At 36.0% G+C, this 23715-nt stretch overlaps 1 protein-coding gene across 1 annotated transcript in view; it reads left to right on the forward strand.

Annotated features, from left to right (window-relative positions):
* The first annotated feature begins 4295 nt into the window (after positions 1–4295).
* Positions 4296–23715, forward strand: part of LOC145663893 (uncharacterized) — a 64291-nt gene continuing 44871 nt past the window's right edge. The window contains exons 1-3 of the mRNA XM_081730057.1: positions 4296–4472; positions 13973–15935; positions 20484–22258. Of these exons, the coding sequence (XP_081586183.1) occupies positions 14135–15935; positions 20484–22258 (3576 nt within the window). The 5' untranslated portion in view covers positions 4296–4472; positions 13973–14134. The remainder of the gene's footprint in view (positions 4473–13972; positions 15936–20483; positions 22259–23715) is intronic.

The raw sequence follows: 23715 nt of genomic DNA on the forward strand, positions 1-23715 counted from the left end.
GTTACTACCACTCAAGTTCTTTATATCATCGATCGAACCAGGTTGACGACTACCCTTGGTGAGTCGTTGTAATAGTACGGGAAATTCAGCACAGTATGGGAAATTCAGCACATTCCCATAGAGTATTTCAAACACACAAAAAAAGCCATATATATCACTGTGAGTGTTAAAGCACATGAATAAACAAATCCCAAAATGAATTTCTTGAGTTGTCAAGTACGTGATTTAAATAATAAATAAATCCTCGAAACACCTGCTACAATTAGTTATTTATCACAGTTTTGATATGAAAACTAGTCTTGCCCTTATTATTTATATAAGCTAGTGTTTTATCGTTAAAGGTGGAAAGATGCATATATTTAATTATTTAATATTGAAGGGAAAAGCAAGAAGAGGATCTTTTTATGGATTGCAACTTGATATTGAATCTTGTAATAATCTTTATAGCCACTCTTCTTAGCAGGTGTGTATGCATTATCTTATCACTAATAGCAGACCAGCTAACAGACACAAGAAAAAGTGAATTCTAAGTTTTCAGGTGTATATTCTAAAAATACTGTGAACTGAATTTAAATCCCCTTCATTGTAACAATGCGTCAGCGATAAATCGATATTATTTAGACAAACTGACAATAAATGCATTAAAGAATTTTAACTTCGTAATATGCACGGTAAATTATAGGTTGTCAAATATGAGTATTGGAAAGGAACGCAATATTCTGCAACAAAGAGGGAATTTGCGTAAGGTTTCAAGATTGGAGAAGGAACACAATATAATGGACCATGTAAAATTGCCTAAAATAGATTTTTGGTTTGATTCAGTTCAACGTCCCACACTTATGCCCGCTACGCTAAGGGAGACCTGGACCTACTGATTATAGTGGATTTTCTAATATATATATATATATATATATATATATATATATATATATATATATATATATATATATATATATATTGGTATTCTCTGCTCTTCAGCACTATTAAACAAGTGTTTCATCGACCACCAGTCTATTCCATCACACTTTGAAATAGGTATAATTTATTACAGTGCTGCTATTCCATTTTTCACTACAGGCATTTCAATTTAATTAATGATTTCTCTCACTAGGCTCAAGATCTTATTGGTATAGTGGCCCTTGTGGATCAAATGACTACTACTGCATTAGTTAAAACCTTGCATTTACTCGCACGACCATGTTTCATAACACAAATCTAATTCGAACAGTTTTTATATGTTCCTGTAGGTGAGAGAGCTCCTAACTCTGAACTGAAAACAGATATGTAAACATTGGTTACGGAAATGGATTCAGGAGTAAATTCCAGTGCTATTTGATACCCCACATGACCCACTTGCCATTTATCATATTTGACCGGGATTCAATATGGCGCCTTTCAAGATGGCGGTCATGCACTGGAAGTAATCCCACATATAGATGCCCTATCCCGGTTTACAATGTTGAAGTCAAATTTACCAAAAACTTTTTCATTTTTATGCCAAAAGGGTATTCTTGGACATTGCCTATTGGAATTCAAGATAGCGTCGGTGTAGCAGCTCAACGAAGCATTTGCGCATCGAGTGACTATTACTACGTTACTTAGCATCTAGAACTGAGTCTTGTCACTAATTTCCATCAAAATTCAACTCTCACGGTTTATGGACCTTCCTCGTTAGTGAACACTTCTAAAAATCAGGAATGAATTACTTAAGTGTTTTACGAAGTGTTATTTCTTATTTTATAGATCATTTTCTTTCAACGGCATATTTAGTAAATAATTTGATCGAACAATTTACTAAATTCAGTTACTTTGAATATTCTGCAACTTTCGTAATTATATAATTACTTCTACAGAATGGCAATTTAGTAAATTTGTAATTTGTTTAGTTTCTGAATATTTTCTAGGTTATTACTTACTAAAGTCGAGTTTCTGTACTTATAACTATATCCACAACTTAGATGTTACAGTATAGGTTCTCAATCAGATTTAATTTGTTAATTCAGTAAACCAGGAGTAAAATATAAAAAACTTATTGGCCCCCTTTTTTTTTTTTGCATAATTGACAATTCAGTACATCTCATTGCCTAATAGATAAAATACCAAAAATAACATTATTTTGTGTGAAAAAAGTAAGCAGCTGTATTTGGAATATCAGTTTAGTTTTTTTTTTAATTTATTAAAGAAGTTGTTTTTCATCAGTAGTATTCACATTTTTAAGGTAATGTAAACTTTAGACCCTTATAATAGGAAAGTAATTATTAATAATTCATTTTCTGCAATTAATGAATTTGGTAAACCTAAAGAAAAAGTGGTTGTTCATTTCAGTTATAAAGATCCCACTGTTACTTAAATAGTTTAGTTAGTGTGCTCGTCGGTGATTTGAGAAACTGGAGAAGGTATTGGAAATAAAAGATGTGCCAGATCGAGAGAAATGAAGAAAACAGTTTCATCAAACGCGAACATAAGGAATAACTTAAATTTCGTGTTATTAATACCAGGAGCTGCTGGCAGACAGAATACTTAATAATAGTGTATGATTAGTTTGGTGACAACTGACTTCACTTTCTTTGGTCATCGTCATGTTCTATCATAAATTTTACATTTTCGTGTTGATTTGGCCCACTATCCAATTCTATACCGTGCAACTGATTTGACGCCTCAGGGCACACTAAGGTAAGAATTTACGGGGTAGAATGGAGAATTATTTTCCGCCAAGGATAATAGTAGGAAATTTAGTGTAAGTAGAAAGAAAAATAATGGGTAGTAGCTAGGAAATCAGTACTGCGTTACTTAATAAATATCAAATTCATTCTTTAATTGATAGAAAAAATGATTAATTTAGTGATTATTTAGTGCTCCTGTTGCAGGTGATACAAATGACCATTATATTTTTCACTGACAACGATAAAATTCATTTATTGGTAATTGAAACATAAAATACCCACTAAAATACCCATTTTGGGTAAATACCCGGGTATTTACCCAGGGTATTTACCCGCTGAAATAAATACCCAGGTATTTTACATCCCTATCCCTGACTAATGTATGATTCTTAATATTCGCTTTGTCTTCGAGACGTTCATGTTTATAAAATTCAATGGGGTAACCAGAAGCAATTGTTGCAAAATTGCGATTTGCGTATAAGTACAGCATTCGAGTGTATTGCATCAAAGGTAGAGTGCAAAAAATACAAACCGATCTCTGCTAGGTGGTCACAAAAGCACCAACGATTTCAAATCGAGTCGGCACAGTATAGCTAGCTAGCCCACTTATTAATTCGATCGTGCGTCCGAAGAGAGTAGGTTGAATTGGGTAGGCGGGTAATTGAAAACAAGCGGGTTTTCGGAATGATTGACTTGCAATAGCACTTACAATGGCCTCACACTAGTAACGCTAAACTTGTAAATATAAAATACAGCTTTTGTACAATGTGCCAAAGTATTCGCCAACCGACTATAGTATCTAATTCATTCGTCTTTCGTATGCATTCACTTATTTTAACCGTCGTAAAGCACTTATATTGATTTTTACACTAGTAACCCTACACTTGTATACCCAAAACACAGCCGTATTACGTAGAATTTAATTCAGACGTCTACAAGAATTTGTTCTTTTTAAACATGTTTTTCCACCTAGGTTATTGACTGTAAAATTTGTAAAATGTGGTGTGCTAAAGAAGACCAGAACCAAAAATCAAAAGGAGCCCATATTAAGTGGTAATTTAATATTAGTGGAATGAAGTAGCCTGGGATTCCATCAGTAGTTCTTTTTTGATAAAGTTTCATGCTTTGGTGAGGAAGTATCAGGTCGTGTTGACTGCAATGCACAGCAATGTTTCTCATAGATTGTACACAAGTAGAATTGGAGTTCGACAGTGGCCGTTATGGCGAGTGCCTCGTGTGTTGGGGTGTTCTGTGACCGTGTGAGTAAGAGAGTGGTGTGGGATTTCCTATACATCTACACTATACTTACATTTTCTTTTCATTTACACTACATACATCCCCGTCTTTTTTATACTTTTTCTTCTTTCATTTTACACTTCCCACTTTTTGCCCTGCTCAAATTGGCTCTCAGCCCTCTTTCACTGTCTCAACTTCTTTCCCGATTTTGTTTTTTGACGTTGATCTTTTTCCAGATTGCGTCCTTTCTTCCCAATTGTGCCTTGTGTTTTATTCAATTTTGTTCCTGAATCACAAATCCTCCGTGTGAGGTACACATAAGACAATTTTGCAAAAGTATCACACATGATTTTAATGCTGGTGTACCTACCTATTTGACCGACAATGGTCTCAAGATAAGACAAGTTTGTACACTGTTGTTTCTGTTATAGTTGGACGAGTTGTATATAAATATTTATACATCTTCATTATAAATATAATAACACAGTGATGATGTTGAATGTGTCCTAAATTAATCCTGAAGGAAGTCGTAGGTGCTGTGTGTTTATATGTATTCATCGAGACGTTGAATGGGTTTGTAAATTGTTTTGCTCTCTCCTTGACTTTGTGTAAAAAGTAATGGATTAAAAACTTCTGCTGTTGTTTTTGATGTTAATCGATGTGCCACTACAAGAAAGGCGCAAATATAAATAAAAAAAAGTAGCAAATATTTTACATAATCTAGCAGATAGACATTGAATAAATACACAATACTTGCATGTTTCGAAGGTCATTGCAGTTAGTGGCTGTCTACAAAAAATAATTATTGAGGTACACCGTGCTATCCTATTTTAGGTAAATATGCAACTATTTTTTTTAGTTTTCAAGCATTGTGGAGAACCTCCTGAATCATTAGGTAAAAAAGAATGTGATGGGACATGCTCAAAAATATCTCATTAGTGGTCAACTGCACTAATTGGTCCATTATTGGCACCGTAACCCTACATACATAATTTGGTATTTCAACACGACAATGGTCCTTATGAATAGATTAAGTTAGTTTAGGATAGGTTTTGTTCCGCTCACCTAACTTTAGTTAGTACATAGGTTTGGCGCAGCAGGGCTAATCGGAGCTTTTAATCCCGTGATTTCATTATTGCCAAAAGTCCACTTTGAGCAGAACATTCATAGAAACCGATACTTAACCTAACCAGTGTTGCCAAAAAGTTGACACGGAAAGTCGCTAAAAATTATTCATGTTATTCTTTCTTTCTCTCTCTCTCTCTCGCTATATATATATATATATATCCATGCAAATCGGGAGACCCAGCTTTGATTCCCTGCGGCAGTGGTTCGAATTACATGTTAGTAGGTCCACATATATAGCCTCGCTGCTGAACAGGGCGTTAAACTGAAAATCAACTCCATGCCATATAGAACCCTTAGGTTCAATTTCGCGTGTACGAAAGCTCGCTAAAAAAATTAAAAAAAAAAAAAAAAAAAAAAAAAAAAAAAAAAAAAAAAAAAGAGATTTAAAGGTTTACAGAGAAAAATAAGGCCTATGTTTAGCAGAAGGAGTCCAGCTCTTTTCTCTAAAAAAATGTTACAATTTTGGTAATTTCTGTTCACATTCGGTTAGTTTAGGGTACGGTTGGTTAGTTTAAGTTAGGTTAGGCTAGTTTAGGTTGCGTTAGGTTAGTTTAGTTTATGTTATATAAGTGTAGAAGTCTCGCATAATTTTCAAAAAAATGATAGAATTTCGCTTATTTCTGCTAATATTACGTTAGTTTAGGTTAGTTCAGATTAGCTTACGTTAGTTTATGTTAGATTAGGTTACGTTATTTTACGTCTAAGTACTTGCATCACTCATTTCTCCTGTAAATTTTGTGTTTTTTACGTGGTTCTGGACCCCTTGTACTAAACATACCCCAAAAATAATTAGTTCAGGTTTTAGAAGTAATACTGTATTATTTCTGCTTTTCAATGGAAGCTCTGCTAGCTAAATGGCACGGAAGGTTAAAATAGTTTTCCGTTAGATGATAAGACGTAGCCTATCAGAAAACAAAGCGGGATTCTAGAGATAACACGCTATATGGGCTGTATATTAGCAAAACTCATTGTCGTTTGGACTAATTTAATTAAGTAAAAGGAAAGAAACATATAAAAACTGTTTTCAACTAATAGTGCTTGATTTGTTCACATCACAAAAATCGCTAGATTTGTAAATAAGTCGCCAAATCATTATTTAAAAATCACCAAAAAAAGTTGGTAATCGGAAATGTTACTTTTTGTCGCTATTTTGGAAGTCGAAATCCCTAGATTTAGCGACTTTTCTCCCAGATTGGCAAAACTGAACCTAACGTAACCTATTACGTGCAAAGAACAGTAATCTTATTCCTCTTATGCCACATCCTGTAACAAGAATCCACTGTTCTGCTCAAAGTCCACTCTTTCCTCATTAGTTATGTACGATAGGTAATTCTTTTATCAGGAAATGATGAATTCAAATTACGGAGAGCCGGAATTTTTCCTGAGTTCATACTTTTTGGATAAGTATAGCCTGATTTTGGTTAGATTAAAATTAAATGAAATCTTTAAGTTTTACGCAGCACGCTTGTGCCGGCTAGGCTAAAGGAGATGGTGACGATAAGAAAGAATGAAATGGTGGAATAAAGAAAGTGGGAGGAAATGGAAGACCTCGAGAAAATCCATGCATATGGTGTTTGTCCACCATAAAGTGCAGGAAGAATGAGTTCATGCTACGGAAGGGTAATTGATGTGTGAATAATCTGTGAAATGAATAGAATGGAAACGCAGTTTGTGCAATGGAGGAGTGGGAAATGTTGCAGGGACTATTTGCAGTTAGCGGAAGTGTACGTGAGAGTATATGAATGCACAGATAGAATTATTTGGCCGTTCTGAGCTATGGAGGGATCATGCATAGGATGTGGTATTTCAGTTCTAAACTTCATACGTACGTATATGGGAAACGAAAGAGAAATATTGAAACATAAACTAACTACCGGGTGAATTGGAGATTTTGTTTTGGTTTGTGAAGAAGAGTGAGTGAAAGTCAGGTGAAGGGAATAGTTGAAGTTAAAGTAGTTGTTGTAGGCTGTTTTTGATGTTCTTAGCGGCACGGCACTGAATATAGAGGCGAAAGGGATTATTTGGCGGAGAGGTACACTTGTTTTGATTTAGTGGCGAGAAAGACAGTGTGCAAATGGCGCGCACATATCAAGATTATGACATATCGTGTTTGAGTTTTATAGAATTACTCAAAATTAAGACCGTCAATTCAGTTGTTAAAATTGTGTGGAAGACACGGTGTTTCGTTTACAAGTGGGACGTTACTAATATGAAACTATGACAAGTGCTGTTGAAACTTGTGTCATTGCTAAAACCTACCTGTTTTCTATACCCTCTCTGACGCATATACTAACCTTCGCTGACGCGCTTGCTCCTTTCGCACGGGCCCACCAGCTTCGCTCTGCCCTGAGTCGGCTAGACTTCGTGCTTTATAGTGGCTACCGCAGGTCTTTTTTTTCACTGTAGTTTCCGTCATACATCCTGACGTCGTATTTATACGCAGATATTAATTTCCTATCCCAAATTGTAAAAGTTTACACGCCTCTGTTTTGAAGGTGACTGACTTCTAACTGAACCTAACCTAGGCTAATGTAACGTAAAGTAATGCAGTCTAACCATATGTACTACATTTTGATACTTTTTCCGATTTCCGTGTGGTCCAGTGATATAACACATATGTCCTAACCTAACTTAACCAAATCAAAATTAGCCAATAGTTATTTAAGAGCTTGCCTTACTAAAATTAATGCAAAATTTTAACATTTTTCTTTTGCTTGCTTTTTCATAAGTGAAAGAAGATAATGAAATGTAACTTACCACAATAATAGATAATGTTATTTTACAACAGAAAATATGAACCTGAAGGATTTTCAGTGTTGCCATCCATAAAAATTTCAGTGTTGCCAGAAAAAAAACAGCTCCCCTAAAATCTAAGTTAAGACAGCGATTAGAGGAACGATCTCAACTGCATTTGGTTACGTATTATGTGGTTTAGGTTTCTTGTGAACTAATTTTTAAATAACATTATTATTTAGTTTTAATAACTGTATGTTAAAACTATTTTGTTTATTACAAACTAAATACAACTATTATCTAAGAAGTAGTTCACAGAAACCAAAACAACATAATACGTAACCAAATGCAGTTGAGTTCGTTCCTCTACTTGTTGCCTTAACTTAGATTTTAGGGGCGTTGTTTTTCTGGCAACACTGTAATTTCTATGGATGGCAGTACTGAATTTTCTTCAGGTTCATATTTTCTGTTGTAGAATAGTATTATCTATGATTGTGGTAAGTTCCATTTCATTATCTTCTTTTACTGATGAATAAACACGCAAAAGAAAAATAGTAAATTTGGTATTATTTTTAGTAAGGCAAGCAAATAACAAAATATAACAATTTTTATCAAAAAAGTGCCCCTTCCCGAAAAAAAAAAAACTGGCATATACCAAAATTTACTTGGAAGTTGATAGAATTCTATGAAAATAAAACCAGACAAACGAAAAAGGTAATAAAGGTCATCATTGAACGGTAACTGCTTATGGAGAAAAATGAAATTTAATTTTGGACTATATGAATGTGCGTAATGAGGCCATATTAAGTGAACTGGCAATAGAGCATAGACAGTGTTTCAGACCCACTGTCTTAGTAACTAATCTAAATTGGTTTTTACGAAGCTTCACAGTCTTAAACGGAAAGGTCCCACAAGTTCTCGCTCAAATCTGATTGCCACATAGCACATCTGATAGAGCATCGTGAGAAATGAAAATGAACAAATTTTAAGGTGCTATGAGCCATAAGGATAGAAGCTACGGTGCTTCAAAATCTGAATATCCAAAAAGTTATATCATGGAATTATATACGTTTAAAGTAAATATCTTGAAAACCGTTAAATCAATCAAAACAAAAATTGCACAATATAATGAGAACAAAATGCCCTATCGAAGACCACAAACAATGTTGCCATAGCTGAAGCAGTGTTGTCAACTCAACATAAAAATATTTTGTTTGGAATAGCACCATATACAAATGTGCACAGATTTATAATGCACTATTGTCACTAAATATAACAGTGAAGTGTAGTGGTACAGTGTTGCACACTATTGGAGCTACGTGTGTTGAAAATGTACAATGGAGAATTGTGATATGTGGCAACAGATGCTACTAAAGGAATCTGGGTCACATACTATGAATTTAGTTCAAATGCATAACACCGATAGTATGACAAAAGAAAAGTGTCAGCAGTGTCACAAAATATTGATGCATTTGAGAAACGAAATTGACGCATTTTTTATGCATTTTTACGACCTGTGTCAGCTCCGAAGCTATATAGCACGGGAGCTATAGTGTAAAGTGGGATTCGAACTACTATGAAAGAGAAAGATAACAATGAAATGTAAGGTGAAAAGTACAACAAAAACATGCCTGAGGCATCGTGATCCCTAATATGTCGGGTTTTCTAGCCTTCTAGACCATACGGCTATCCTGGCCAACTAAAAACGAAATGAGGTAGTAATAATACAGGGTGATGATTTAAAACTCATAGATTTCATTTGAGAGTAGAATTTCTAACTGAAGTCCAATGTTCATGCAGTTTGTGGCAAATGATCAAGGAAGGATGGGAGATTTATGGGACTATGTTTAGTGGTTTAAAGTCATCGAGGTACTGTCGATCATGCCTCAAGAAAAACAGCAAATATTATCTAGTGTACCTTACAATTGGAATGAGGTTTTGGATTTTTCAAGTGAAATTGCAGAATACAAATTAATTGTTTGTGAGAATACAAATTAAATGTTAGTGGTAACACCCATAAATCACATTTTGAATAGCTATAGCAGATTTCTTGCGATAAACGACGGAGAGATTTCTTGGGCAAACTAAGGAGCCGATAACTGAAATCTTCCATAACATCCGCCTGTGGGATCCAATGTTTCCCTGTCTCACTCAGAAGCGATCCTGTTTCTTTCAATTTATTCATTAGCGATCATATTATGTTTCTGTCTGGGGCAGAACTTGAGACAGATTTGTTTCTAAATGCCCTTTGCTTAGCAACGACAATTCCGTTCTCGAAAATCTTTTAATGATAAACTCACGTTGCTCCAAAGAGTATACTATTCTCACTGTGTCCTGATCATACTCACACAGCAGCACAGAACTGTACAGCACAATTCCCAATACAACGGCCCAGTTACCTGTTTCTCATTGACCTTGGCGAAGTTTCCATCTAATGAAGGAAACTCAAATCTCCACACCGCACCGAACCTCATTCCAGTTGTAAGGTACACTGGTGAATATTTGCTGTTTTTCTTGAGGCGTGGCCGATATTTTCCTGGATGAATTTAAACCAGTAAACATAGTTCCGTAAATTTTCCATCCTTCCTCGATCATTTGCCACAAACCTCATCAAAATCGGACTTCAGTTAGAAATTCTAAACTCAAATGAAATCCGTGAGTTTTTAAAAAATCATCCTGTATAATTATATTTCCAATGTGAATATGGTAATATTACAGTGTACAAACATAATCATGTGGTACATAGGAGAGGAAGTAAAAGAATATTGGGCAATCCAAATGAAATCCACCAATGATGGTTGCTGACACGATTTAGTTTTTTATTAATTTTTTTTACCTAAGTTTGTACCACATTCAGAGAGTTGAAAATGAGTATTCATTTATTTTTTAGGCGCGCAGGTTTGTCGTAACGGCCATTTTGTATTGGCGCCTGAGCATATTTTGAACTTTTTAGTGCATTCCGTTAAACGCTGCAACTTTTTAGTTTTAAAAGATAATGAGTTCAAACCAAAACCGTATGAAAGATAATGGAATGAACAATATTGTGTGTGCACATTGAGACATGGTTCAGAACGTCAGAAAAGAAGCTCTCAACATTGAGGTTGGAAACTTAGAGATTGCAGTTTTGAAATGTACATTTTGAAACAAAATAAACGAGGTTTTTTTTTTTTTTTTTTTTTTTTTTTTTTTTTTTTTTAATGTACAGAGATACTAAGGTAACAAGTTTCAGTTCTGAGAATTGTGTACTTGATTTTTTGGAAATTTTTAAACATTGCGAATTTTTGAAAATCGTATATTTTCACCATCAAGTATCTCAGGAAGAACGGAAATGAAAATTTTTTAAATTTACACAGAATAGACGATAATTATGCAGTAACAAGTGGGTAAAATTGCATCACTGAGACTCGAGTAGTTTCTGAGTTATAAGGTTTTTCTTCACTAGGACTTGATATCATGAAGCGCCATTGAAGTGAATATAAACTTTGTATCAAAAGTCAAAATAACACAACAGTAATGTTAAATAGGTAAAGTGTGCATAATTTATGAATCATATCTTGCACAAAAAACGAAAGTCGCCTGTTATTTCCTTTCCGCCCATAGCGCTGTGTTAAGAAATCAGTGAGATAAATAGTTTACTAATTTCTGTACAGAGTTTGGCACTGATGTTGAAAGTACGACCTGTAGGAGTTGTGATCTCTGTGGGTATGAATTTCCGGCGAACCTAACTGATTGCCACCCATACTTCGCCATTCGTAGATAGTTTAAAAGAGGTTCTTGGGCCATGAGGATGGGAAAAAGTGATCAAAAAGATCATTATTTTCCTGACTGATGTCTTCAATTCCCCCATTCCACCATTTCTGTCATAAATATAGGCTACGGTATCATTAGGTGATGCTATGTTCTGGAAATACTGAAGTACTGCAATCAGTAAATTCATCTGATTGTGAGTATTCATAACATCTGATTTGTGTTTTCGTCAGAGGTACAAACCTATGATATGATCTGATATTAATAATTCTTTTACAAGTAGCAAATCTCGAATTTCTTGCTGTTGGACTGCATTTCTGATGAAACATAGATAAATTGTATGCCTGAGATAGTATATCAACGCAAAACCTGCACATCTGTTCAGCTTTTAAAATCGCGAATTTCACCACTGCAACAACTTATAACCCAGAAACTACCGAAGTCAGTCTCAGTGATGTAATTTTACTCACTTTTTACTGCACAACTACCATATATTTTATGCAAATTTGGGATTTTTCACTTCTGTCCTCCCTGAGATATTTGATGGTAAAAATACTTGATTTTCGAAAATTCACAATGTTTAAAAATTAAAAAAAAAAAAAAAAAGCAAGTATATGGTTCTCAAATCTGAAACTTGTTTGGGACATTGTTTGCTATCTAATCTCTATGTAGACAAAAAATTGAAGGTGAGTCTTTCGTTTCAGAATGTACATTCCAAAATTGCCATTTCTCGGTTTCCAACCTAAATGTTCAGAGCTTTTTTCGACGTTCTAAAGTACGTCTCAATGTGCAAGAACACAAAATGTTGTCCATTTCATTATCTTTCATTGGTTTTGGTTTGAACTCATTATCTTTCAAACCTAAAAAGTTAGAGCGTTTAACGGAATGCAGTGAAAAGTGCAAAATACGCTCAGGCGCCTATACAAAATAGGCGCCACAATCAAACCTGCGCGCCTAAAAATAAATGAATACCCGTTTAAACTCCCTGAATGTGGTACAATCTTAGGTAAAAAATTAAAAAATAAATAAATTTGTCAGCAACCTTTGCCTAGAAATTGGTCGATTTCATTTGGATTGCCCATATGTCACTTAACACAAAAGACATAAACGAAGAAAATACTCTTCCAAATATTGACAAGACAATCTGGAGTAGAAAATACGTGTTTCTTTCCTCGCGTGTATCATTTTGTTTTCGCGATATGTCTTCAGAGGCGGATCCAAGACGGACTTCTGTAGGGGGGCGGGAGGTTGTAATACTGCTACTTGAGCTACTTTTAAGAGCTCCAAACTATCGGATGGGTTTTATTTATATATACTGAAATAAGAAAGCTTCCTTTTCTGAGCCCCCCCCCCCCCTGGATTGTCTGATTATTCACCGGGGCTACAGAAGTGTAATGTAAAACCCCCACTTTTTTCTAATACGTTCTTTTATTACTAGATGTCCATCTGTCGCCACATACCAGACTTCTCCATTGAATACTTTCAGCACACGTAGCTCCAACAGTGTGCAACACTATCACTACACTTGACTGTTATGTTTAGTGATAATAGTGCATTTTAAATCTGCTCACCTGTATATGGTGCTATTCCAAACAATATTTTATGCTGAGTTGGCAACACTGTTTGTGGTTTTCGATAGGGCATTTTGTTCTCATTATATTGTACAACTTTTCTTTAGATTGCCTTAACGGTTTTCAAGATATTTACTTTGAACGTACTTAATTCCATGATATATTTTTTTGGATATTCAAGTTTTGAAGCCCCGTAGCTTCTATCCTTCTGGTCTATAACACCTTAAGTTTTGCTCTTTTTCATTTCTCATGAAGCTCTATGAGATGTGCTATGTGGCAATCAGATTTGAGCGACAACTTGTGGGACCTTCCCGTGTTAGTAAACAATGCAGTCTAGCGTAGAAGTGTTGCCAACTAATTAAAGAAAACAATGTTTATATGGGAACATATGAAGAAACAAACTAAATGAGGGGGGGGGGGAATAAGTAGATTAATCTGAAATAGCATGGGTTTGTCTTAGTAGGGCCAGGACCTATTTTCTCCCTCCTGCAATGGCGTTCGCAGAAGTTCGTCAAGATGAGTTCAAACTTCCAAGTTCTTCTAATTTCAGGTGTTTGTATACTTGTCTCAGTATGGTAAATGTTTATTTTTACATAGTATCCGCTTAAGAGATATTAAAACGTTCGAATTCCCCCTTGGGTACGCCGCTGCTCTCCTGAATCTTTGAACTGGTACTTAAACCTAGATACGTACCAGCAAGAAGAAGAGAAAAACCACACTTTAAATTTCTCCAGCTGATGTAAATGACAGTTAATCTTGATCGGCCATAATTTTTTGTCTAAACATTCAGCTTTATATATAAGATTTTTTTTTGTTTCATCTTTATTCTTTGCATACTGGTACTTAGTACAAATAAAATAATTTCAATGTGTGATAAATATTGTTTATTTTCAGGTCACTCAGTCTACATATTCCTCTGCTAATAGGATGCATAATATTCACATGAAGGGATCTTGTTGTGTGTGAATTAGTGAGTTTTAGTGCAGAACAATGAAAGTGAGGAACTGTCCCTAATTGCCCTGGAGCGCACCTTTAATTATCAATAATTTGCTGACTATGGCAGAAGACCAAGCCCCTGCCTGGGATTGGAGTGCAGACCAGGTGGATGCCAATACGAGTGGGTATTATAACTTTGCCAATCCGTTCGATTTTAACAGTAACAATGGTAATTTTAATATGCTGTCGTCGTTGGGATTGGGGAGTTTAATATGGAATCAGTTATACACTCAGCAGCTGCAGGATGTAGCAGATGCGTATGGAAGAGATAACTGCCATCAACAGAACTTCTCCAAAAATGGCTCGTTTAACGGCAGTGGCGGTTCAGGGAAGAGCCACAAAAAGTTTTTAGGTCGGCCGAGGCCGGAACTCTCCTTATCTAACAAAGTTGCTAAACCAAGTACTTCCAATTTGAGTTTTGGTAGAAATAGTAAACACGCCACCCAAAGACAGTTCAAAACACCACCTGAAACTTCCAAGAAACCTCCACCAGGATCGGAAGCTGCCCGAAAGATGGCGTTGGCACAAAAAACGAATAAACTTAAATCCCTTTTGGCTTCAAAAAGCAGTAGCTCCAGAGTTCTTAATAACCTGTTGACTGATGAAGGAAAAGATGAAGACAACGAAAAACCAGTGAATGAAAAAGCACAATTTCCACACGATCTGCAGCTAACTGCGGATGATTGGAAAGTGATAGGAATGGGGCAAGAGAAGGGAAGTGAAAGTGATGATCCTTCGCTTGGAAATGAAGACAGCGCTCCATGTAGAGAAGAAGAAGGCAGAACTAAAGTCCGTCAGCGGTATAAGTCTGAATCGGGAAGTTCTCACACTGTTCCAAGGGTGCGTCCAAGTGAGCGAAGAAGTTCATTGTCTGAAGAAACTTCCAACAGTGTGGATCAAGTTGCCAGTTCTACTACTGACTCAATAGAGGCAACACCGGACACAGGTGCCTCTGAGGAACCATGCCAAGAACATACACAAGAAGACAAAGAAATTACCAGATCATCGAATCTAAGACCAAATATACAGCGGAAAGGACTGCAGATAAAGAAACAGCTCTTCAATCAGTTGTTGGTGATGGGAAAAAGAAATTTAAAAGAACTTGTGAATAATCCAAAATCTCGTAAATTTCAGTTTGTAATGCAGCATTTAGTGAAACAACATCGAATGCTACTTTCGAAAAGGCTGTCGCAGCGTCGGTTTCACTTTCCAGAAGGGAATTCGGAAACGAGAGATGAATACGAAGACGCGTTTGCGAGTTTCGCGGACACGTGTGATCTTTTAGCAGCAGTTAACCTTTCAAGTTTACCGCAAGAAATTATTAAACAGATACAAAGCTTGTTGAACCTGGACAATCCATTGGGGCCGGATACAAATTTTGATCATACTGAAGATGATGACGATGTAGAAATACTTGAGCGCTCCCCGCCTCCGTTACTGAGTTTAGATGATGAAAGTGACGGTAACGAAAACAGTGGTGCAGAACCTGAGTATAGTAATTCATTTTCCAAGCCAGATAGGGATATATCCTCGTATTTTCCTTTGTCGTGTGGCATTCTGAATGTAAGTGAAGATCAGATGCCAAGTGATTTCAGAAACCTTTTCTGCGAAGTTCCTGAACTCAGTGAGGGTGAATTTAAGGATGCAGAATCTTCTCAGTCTGTTGGTCAGGATGGTTCAAGTGGTGTTCCCGAAGGAACTGAAACTAAAGCAACAGTGAATATAAAGAAAGAAGTAGTGTTTGACAGTGAGTCAGTGCGTCCGGACAATCTTATTCCTGTACAAAATATCAAGAAGGAGAAGACAGATGAGGGTGACAGTGCTTTTTGTGGTAAAGCAGCTCAACCAGAAAATGAGACTGGTGAGTTTAATTCATTGTTTCTATTAATATTTAATTACATAGAGTTAAAATGAAATCTTTCAGTTTTACGTCCCCCCAGTTATGCTCTGTAGGCTAAAGGAGACGGAAGATTTATAGAAATGAAAATTTAGTGGGAGAAAATGGGAAAACGGGCAAAATTTTGTTCACACACTCACATGGCCTGATATCGAACCAGGAACCTCCCACACCCAGAGGTGGGCACTCTACCACTGAGCCACCGTGCCTACTGTGTATGTTAAGCTGGGATTAAAGTTAAGTGGGATCATCACTAATATTAAATTAGTGGTGACATCTAAAGAGAGCTATGGTAATTCTGTGTTCAATCTTTAAAGTTATTTATTTTAAACAATTTGCTTTAACAATAATCTAGTTTTTAAGTGGTTCGAAGTTAGATCCTTAAGGGACGTCTGAGCAAATATCATGAACTGCAGAGATATAACTACGATATCTAAGCACAAATTTTCTATTAGTAAAAAATGAGACAAGCCACCTAATAAAATTAATAGTTAAATTATGTTCTTTCAGTTTTCTTATAAGTATGTAATGAGGCAGTTCATCGAAGTCTTTAGAGAAAAACATCAACATGTCGTTTATTTTTAAATACAGGAAGAATATTAGACATGAAATATGTCAAATTAGTATTAGGTGGTTATTGTTTTTATGAAATCATGTTGTTCCATAATCTCAGAAGAAACATTTTTATACAAGTAATTATAAATTAATTTATCAAGAATTTAGGTCAGAATACCCATAATAGAAATTAATCTAAAGCCAGTAAAATCTTTCCCATTTGTTTTGGGAATAGGAGAGACAACAATTTTTCCATCTTTCTGGATAGGTGGCAGTAATTAAAACAGCAATTAAAAATTGATATAAGGATAGGACCAAGAATATTCATGTCCATAATACCTTTAATTGTAAAGACTGGTACGCCTTCTAATCCACAAAGAAGATTTAATCTTCAAATCTTTTATAACTTTAATCACTTGGTCAACAGTAAAAGTAGGATAGAAAGTAGTATTACCTACGATACATGTTAAGTCAATACAGTTAGGACAGGGTGCAAAATTTTAAAGTCAGACGCACTCGCCAATCCAAAAGTGATGGTCGTCAGTAACTCACGTACAAATTCTCGAAGTTTCCCTCACGGCCGTTGGTTTGACAAAGAGATTAATCGTGGCATAAAATTTCAAAACCAGACGATTACATTCAGGATAATCAATTTTGAATTGGACAATTTATATACTTGTTAAGAAATATCTTACCTAAAGATTTCACATTTGTGTAACGCTCTTTCTCTGCACTGAAGTATCAGTTGTCGATTGCAGTTTTCGGATTAAAGTCCTTGAGTGAAGGGCCATTGGTGAAAATTGTCAGCAAATCATCCAGTGTGTCAGTCCGAGTTCCTGTAGGCAGTCTTAACTCTGTTGAGATTGCTGAAGCTTCTCTCACATGAAGCAGTACCCACAGGTAAAACTGCACAAGATGTGATAGTTGGAAGCAAATTTGGGAATCTCGTAATAGAATATTCAGTGTAGTCTTTTTCAGTGTCTGATTCAATGTCAATGAAGAAAGCAACCATTGGAAGAAAACCATTTCGATTGAGGGTGGGAAAGGAGGGGCGAATTACAACGTTAGGAAGACTTCATTTTCCATGTCCGTTGTGAAGACTTTCCATATTCCGTGTTTTCTGTCACTCACTGACAATTATCTTCGTGCGAAACAAACTGCGCAGCCCTGTGAGTTTACGCAGAAACCATTCCTACTAAACACTGGTCGCCAGCTCTACATTTTTAGTCGCCAGTTTTGTGCCTTGATTTAGGAGATGATCGCTTTTGATAAATGAATTCAAACGAATTGGCGCAGGAATTAACAAGCTTTTAGCATATTCACCAGAAACAGTAATACCAGAAATAATAATAATACTAGCTGAACCTGCGCTCTTTACACAGCGCATCATTCATATATGAGCATGAATCTCCTTGTTATTCCTTACATCTGTGCCTGACCCTTTGTAGACACAAGTGAAAGAAATCTTGGTAAAAATCGGCAAGAGATACCGTAAAGGGGAGATTTTTTCTATTACTTTTTCAATATCTCGTACAGTTTGCAAGATTTGAGCCTACTTCCGGTTGCAGTTTTTAATTCATGTATAATCTGTGTTTTCTTTCTTATTGCATGTAGTATGTAATAAGCAAATACATAAACTAAGTAACTCTATGGCCTGTGGAACCCGGAGGTTCAATGCCGCGTTCAAAAAAGCTGTCCACTGACTTCTATCCTTAGCCAATTGGATCCAGTTTCTATTTTGTATTTCTATTTCTGCGAAATTTATCTTAATATTGTCCTCCCATCTGCACCTAGGTCTTCCTAATGGTCGTTTTCCGACTAAGATTTTGAAAGCGTTCGTTCTTTCTCCTATCCTGGCTACATGACCTGCCCACCTGAGCCTCCTAGATTTGATGACCCTAACAATGTTGGATAAACCGTATAAATTATGTAGTTCCTCGCCATTCCGCCATTCCATATTTCCGTTTCTCTTGGGTCCGAATATTCGCCTCAGGATCTTGTTCTCAAATACTTTCAATCTATATTCTTCGTTCCGAGTAAAAGACCATATTTCGCAACCATACAAAACGAACAGGCATGATCATCGTTTTATACATTTTAAAATAAGCTATACCGTACACATACAATCAATTATAATGTCAGTGATATATGGTGTTCAATGGGCAAAACACTCCAAACAATAAAGCTTCAGCTTAGATGGAGAAATGGTTATCCTTCGTTTTTCGTTATAATTTGGCCATGAAACAAATACCTGAGAGATATGCAGCCTCTATATACAATTATACGGTGTTGGAATGTATAATAGATAGGATATGATGCTTTAGTTTTCTTTTTTCTTTTTCTTTTTTTTTTTTTAATTTCAACACTTCCAGTGTACCCGTAAAAATGTAATAAATAAAATAATGGCCATGTTTTTTTTAAAAATAATATTTAGTAAGAACTGGACAATCAACGCAAAATTTGCAATCGATCAGTGAAATCGTCATCTTTCTAGAGCCTGTAGTTTCCGAGATCTCACTGTCGAAAGGATTTGCCACAAACATATAAACGTCCACAAACGTATAGTTTTAAAAACTCCAGAGATGGCAGCACAATTCACTTGCATTTATTTCGGAGAAGGCTTATTAAAATGCAAAGGCTTTGAACAATAATTTAAAAGGATAAACTTTGTGATAAATATCTCTTTAAGTAATTTGTTTAAAGTACACCTTTTCAAAAATATTTGTCTTTGTTATAAACGTGAAATCACAAATAACCGTATATCAAAGATTTGAAAGCTAAAGTTATAGGTTGGAGCTCGGTCGCTCTTAATTGGTATTGTAGCATTTTAATAGATAGATCAACATCATAATCATTATTATTATTATTATTATTAAGGAAACTCCAAAATTTCTGCGGATTACATGCTAAAGACGCTTCGACAATAGACATTCTTTGCTCTGTCAACAAATTGTTTTTAAACTTTTTTTTTTTTTCAATTAGCAAAGTTCTTATAGTCCGTGGTTGATTCAGTCATTTTGAATTTCTATGTATACTCATGTCCAAAACTATTGTCGCATGCCCATTAATATGTTCTTTTAGAAATATAATTTGATAACGAATTCGCCCGGTATTTCTTATAATGTTAGTATGTGTATAATCGGCAAAGACATATATGTGGCAAATTTCATGTCAGAAGAGCAGTAAATAAGAACAATAAAACCAAAATAAAGCTTTCTTGCCTATTTAGCGACATTTTGTTTTACTCATTCTAATTTTCGTGTTAATAATTATTTTCCTATGAAATTTACCACAAATATAAATTTCCCAATTATACACATAGTATCAGTATTAAAAGTACCCTGCAAAATCATTATCAAATTATATTCTTACAAGAAGACAGTTATAGATATGCGACAATCATTTTGAACATGAGTGTACCTTATCTTTAGTTTTAATTATAGAAATAAAATTTCCTGGAATATTAAGTAGGATACTTCCCAGTTTTAGGTTTATATTCAGACAATCGATTAAAATATATTTAATTCTCAAACTCAGGTGGGCAGTTGCTTTCTCCACTGCTTCCCCGTATTGTCCATACACCCCCCCCCCCGAAACAAACTCCTACATACGCCACTGAGTATAAACAAAATACACATAACATCATCACTCCGGCTGAAATGAATCGGGACAAAAGTAAAAAAGAACATGACAGTAAAACAAATAGAACAAGACTAATCGCTTCTCGACTCTGAGAGAGGATTAAAAAAAAAAAAGTTGCCACCCTTCAAAAACAATTACAGGAGTTAGGGTTAAATGGAAAATATATCCCTGAATGACCATCTGGGACCCTTCAGCAACAGAAAGACCGAGAATCAATATGGTTAAGTGTCCTTATAATGGAAATAATTATGTAACTAGCTTTTGTTTTGTTTTTCATGTGTGCATATAAACAACGTGTCCTTTTATTTTGAACAGGTTCGAAGAGTAATGTGAATGAAACCACCCTGCCTACACACATAAAGGAAGAACCACCAGACAGACGTGTGACTACAGATGCTTATACACAGACCCCACCGATGTACAATATTGCAACATTTTTACCGACAGCGCCCTCAGGTGACCCTAACCCGAATTCCAGTGTGGAAGAAGGTGGGAAGTCCAGTGGTGCGGGTATATGGGACGTCGGTGGCAGTGAGCTACTCTCTTCTGGCCAACTTGTAAAAGATCTCTCTATGTTAGCGAATATGGTGTTTCTGGGGAACGGAAAAAAACTGTCATTGTCGAAGAAATCTAAAAAGAAAAAGTGCTCTGAAGTACGTCGTGAACATTCGGGTAAGAGTCACTGTCAGTCGGAACCGGTAAGTGCCATACAGAGTAACGTAACGAGTGAATCGGAAACCAACAGGATTCCTTCAAAAGAACATGAAGTTCTAAGTGAATGTGGACCGACCGAAAGAACACTGGATGACACGGTATTGAATGACAAGACATATCATTTAGTGAACAGTGGAACCGTGAAGGATGAGACTTGCGAATCAAGTGAATCACCGTCTCAGAATGAAGTTTGCAATCAAACTTCAACCGCGGAGGACTCATCTGATGCTCTAAATGTTAATAAAGACGCTAGTGACAGTGCATCTGCTACGTCATCGGCATTGTTAGTTACGGAGAGAGAGAACTTTACATGTAGTTTTGTGGAAGAATCGGGTACACCAACATTTCCTAGCAACAGTGATAAAAATTCGCCTACTGTGAATATAAATCAATCTGAAAGAACTGGTGGGAACTGTAAATACTCAGAGGAAACAGTACAAAGCATGGGACCACCATCACAATATGAGTTCTATAACGAACAGAAAACAAATAATGTATTATTTGATAATACTGTACCTACTTGTGACATTTTCATGAATAGTTGTGTTGCACAGCAAAACATACAATCATCTCAGGCTCTTAAACGGATGATGGAAATTGATAGAGAGATATGTATATTGATGCAAGAAAAAATGAGTTTGTATAAAATGGTGTATGCATTACCCCAAGAAGGAAATGATACGACGAACTCAAAGTATACTTGTAATAGTAGCGGCGACCAGGATTATCGCAGTAGATCATGGGATAATTCGAATAGTGTACAGCCAAATATAAACGGTGATGCATTAAATGTTAGTGACAGGAATTTGAGAAGTTATCGTCAATCTAATGCAAACAAGCGTGATGACATTCATTGGCCGAAGAATGTAAAAGGTAAACGAAAACTCGATTCTTACTCTAAAATGATGTCTAGTAGTAAAAAACTCAAGTTGCATGCGAACGGAGAGATTTCGAAAGAGAGTGAAGAGACAGAGTGTCCGCCTAATTCCAATACATCAGCTATTACATTGCGAGATACTGTTCGACAGTTGCGGAATAATGAAGAACGAGATAGTGTTACAAACAGGATCAGTTCCAGAGGCAGAAATTTAAAAGAAAACCGTAACAATTCCAAAGAAAGATGTCCAAAAGAAAACCGTAACAGTTCTAAAGAGAGAAGTCCAAAAGCAAAGAGTGATAGTAATGATGTGAAGTGTAGTGTCGAGAACTCCCGCAGCTACAAAAGTCGGAGCCCCACTGCAGACACTACAAATGGTGTAACAGTTAGTACCAAACATACAAATAGCAATGGAGGAGAAGTTTGTGATTCCAATTCCTCTAAAAGCTCGGTTAGCACGCTTATTTCTTCTCGCCATGGATCCATAACCGATGTAAAGGTAAGTTTTGGAACACTTAATTTATTGATTTATTTTTCTAGTCCGTTTGTACCCAAAAAGCTAAAGGTAATAATGAGAAATGATTTAACACGTTGAGCTGCCTGTGGATCCGATCGGACCTACTGGAGTGGTCTAAGAAAATGTCCTTGTAGGTCCGATCTGAGCAACAATTTCTAATTCGTCGAGTTGTCGTTAGAGTTCAAATGCTGCCTCTAGCGTTAATGAGGGGGCGCGGTGGCTCAGTGGTAGAGCGTTCACCTCCGCTGCTTGGGGTCCCTGGTTCGATCCCAGCTCGCGCCGTGTGGACTTTGTGGTGGACAAACACCGTGCTCGTGGGTTTTCTCGGGGTTCTCCCGTTTCCTCCCACTTTCTTCATTCCACCATTTCATTTCTCTCTCATCATCGCCGTCTCCTTTAGCCTAACCGGCATAATCGTGCGACGTAAAACTTAGAGATTTTCTAGTGTTAATGAACTGTAGTGTTTCTATGACACATAATAGTTAGGTGTTGCTGATTGACGGCGCTAGGGGGCGCTGAATATCAAATAACAAGTATTTGCTGTTTCTATAGGGCCGATCGGACTTACTTGCTTTCTGAATAACAATGGATTCATTGAATTGAATTGATTTTGAGTTTTACGTCCCGTTCAGCAGCGAGGCTATATGAGACGTGGACCTACTGATTAACGTGGAATCCGAACCACATGAGCTCCCGCCGGGAATCGAACCCGGGCAACAATGGATTCATTTTTTATTCTAATTTATTTTGACAAGATGCCAGTGTTCCCGTCATTTGCTGAATTTTCAGAAAAGTCTGAATCATTATACTGTTATTATTAATGAAATCGAGTTCTGCCATTTTTTTTTTCCTTTTTTCATTGCACAAAGAAACTACTTATTAGCACTAAAAGAAAGATGAATACATCTACACTTCTCAAATAAAGCCAGCTTGCATATGTAATAATGAACAAGTGATTTTCAAACAGAGTTGCTAGTTCAATTGTAATTTATTCTCTTGCCAATAAACAAAAAATACACACGTAGATCCGATTGGCCCCCCAATTTTCATGCGCGCGGATTCAATACTTTGCCTTAGATTATGTTTCAGCATTAACAGTATGTACAAAAAACGATGAACAAAATAATAATTATGTAAGTACGTTTGGCACTCTACCAGTGAACAACAAAATTCATCCTTGGCAGCTAACGTGTTAAAGTAAGTGATGATATATCTATATACACATACCTTGAAGGTATTGTAGTTCAGTGGTTGATTACTCTGCTATGGTATGAAGGCTTCGTAGTTCGTTTCTATATTAAATGAGCTTGTGAACAAAATTTGTAACACCTATGATTCCTGCTTTATCAAATATATTATTGTTGTTCATAATATCTTTATAACCTAATATAGAATGCACAACTGGACCGAGATTCAAATCCAGGTCTTCGGCGTGCCTT

Source organism: Thermobia domestica, chromosome 11 (assembly GCF_964235325.1).
Source record: "Thermobia domestica chromosome 11, izTheDome1.hap1.1, whole genome shotgun sequence".
NCBI lineage: Eukaryota > Metazoa > Arthropoda > Insecta > Zygentoma > Lepismatidae > Thermobia > Thermobia domestica.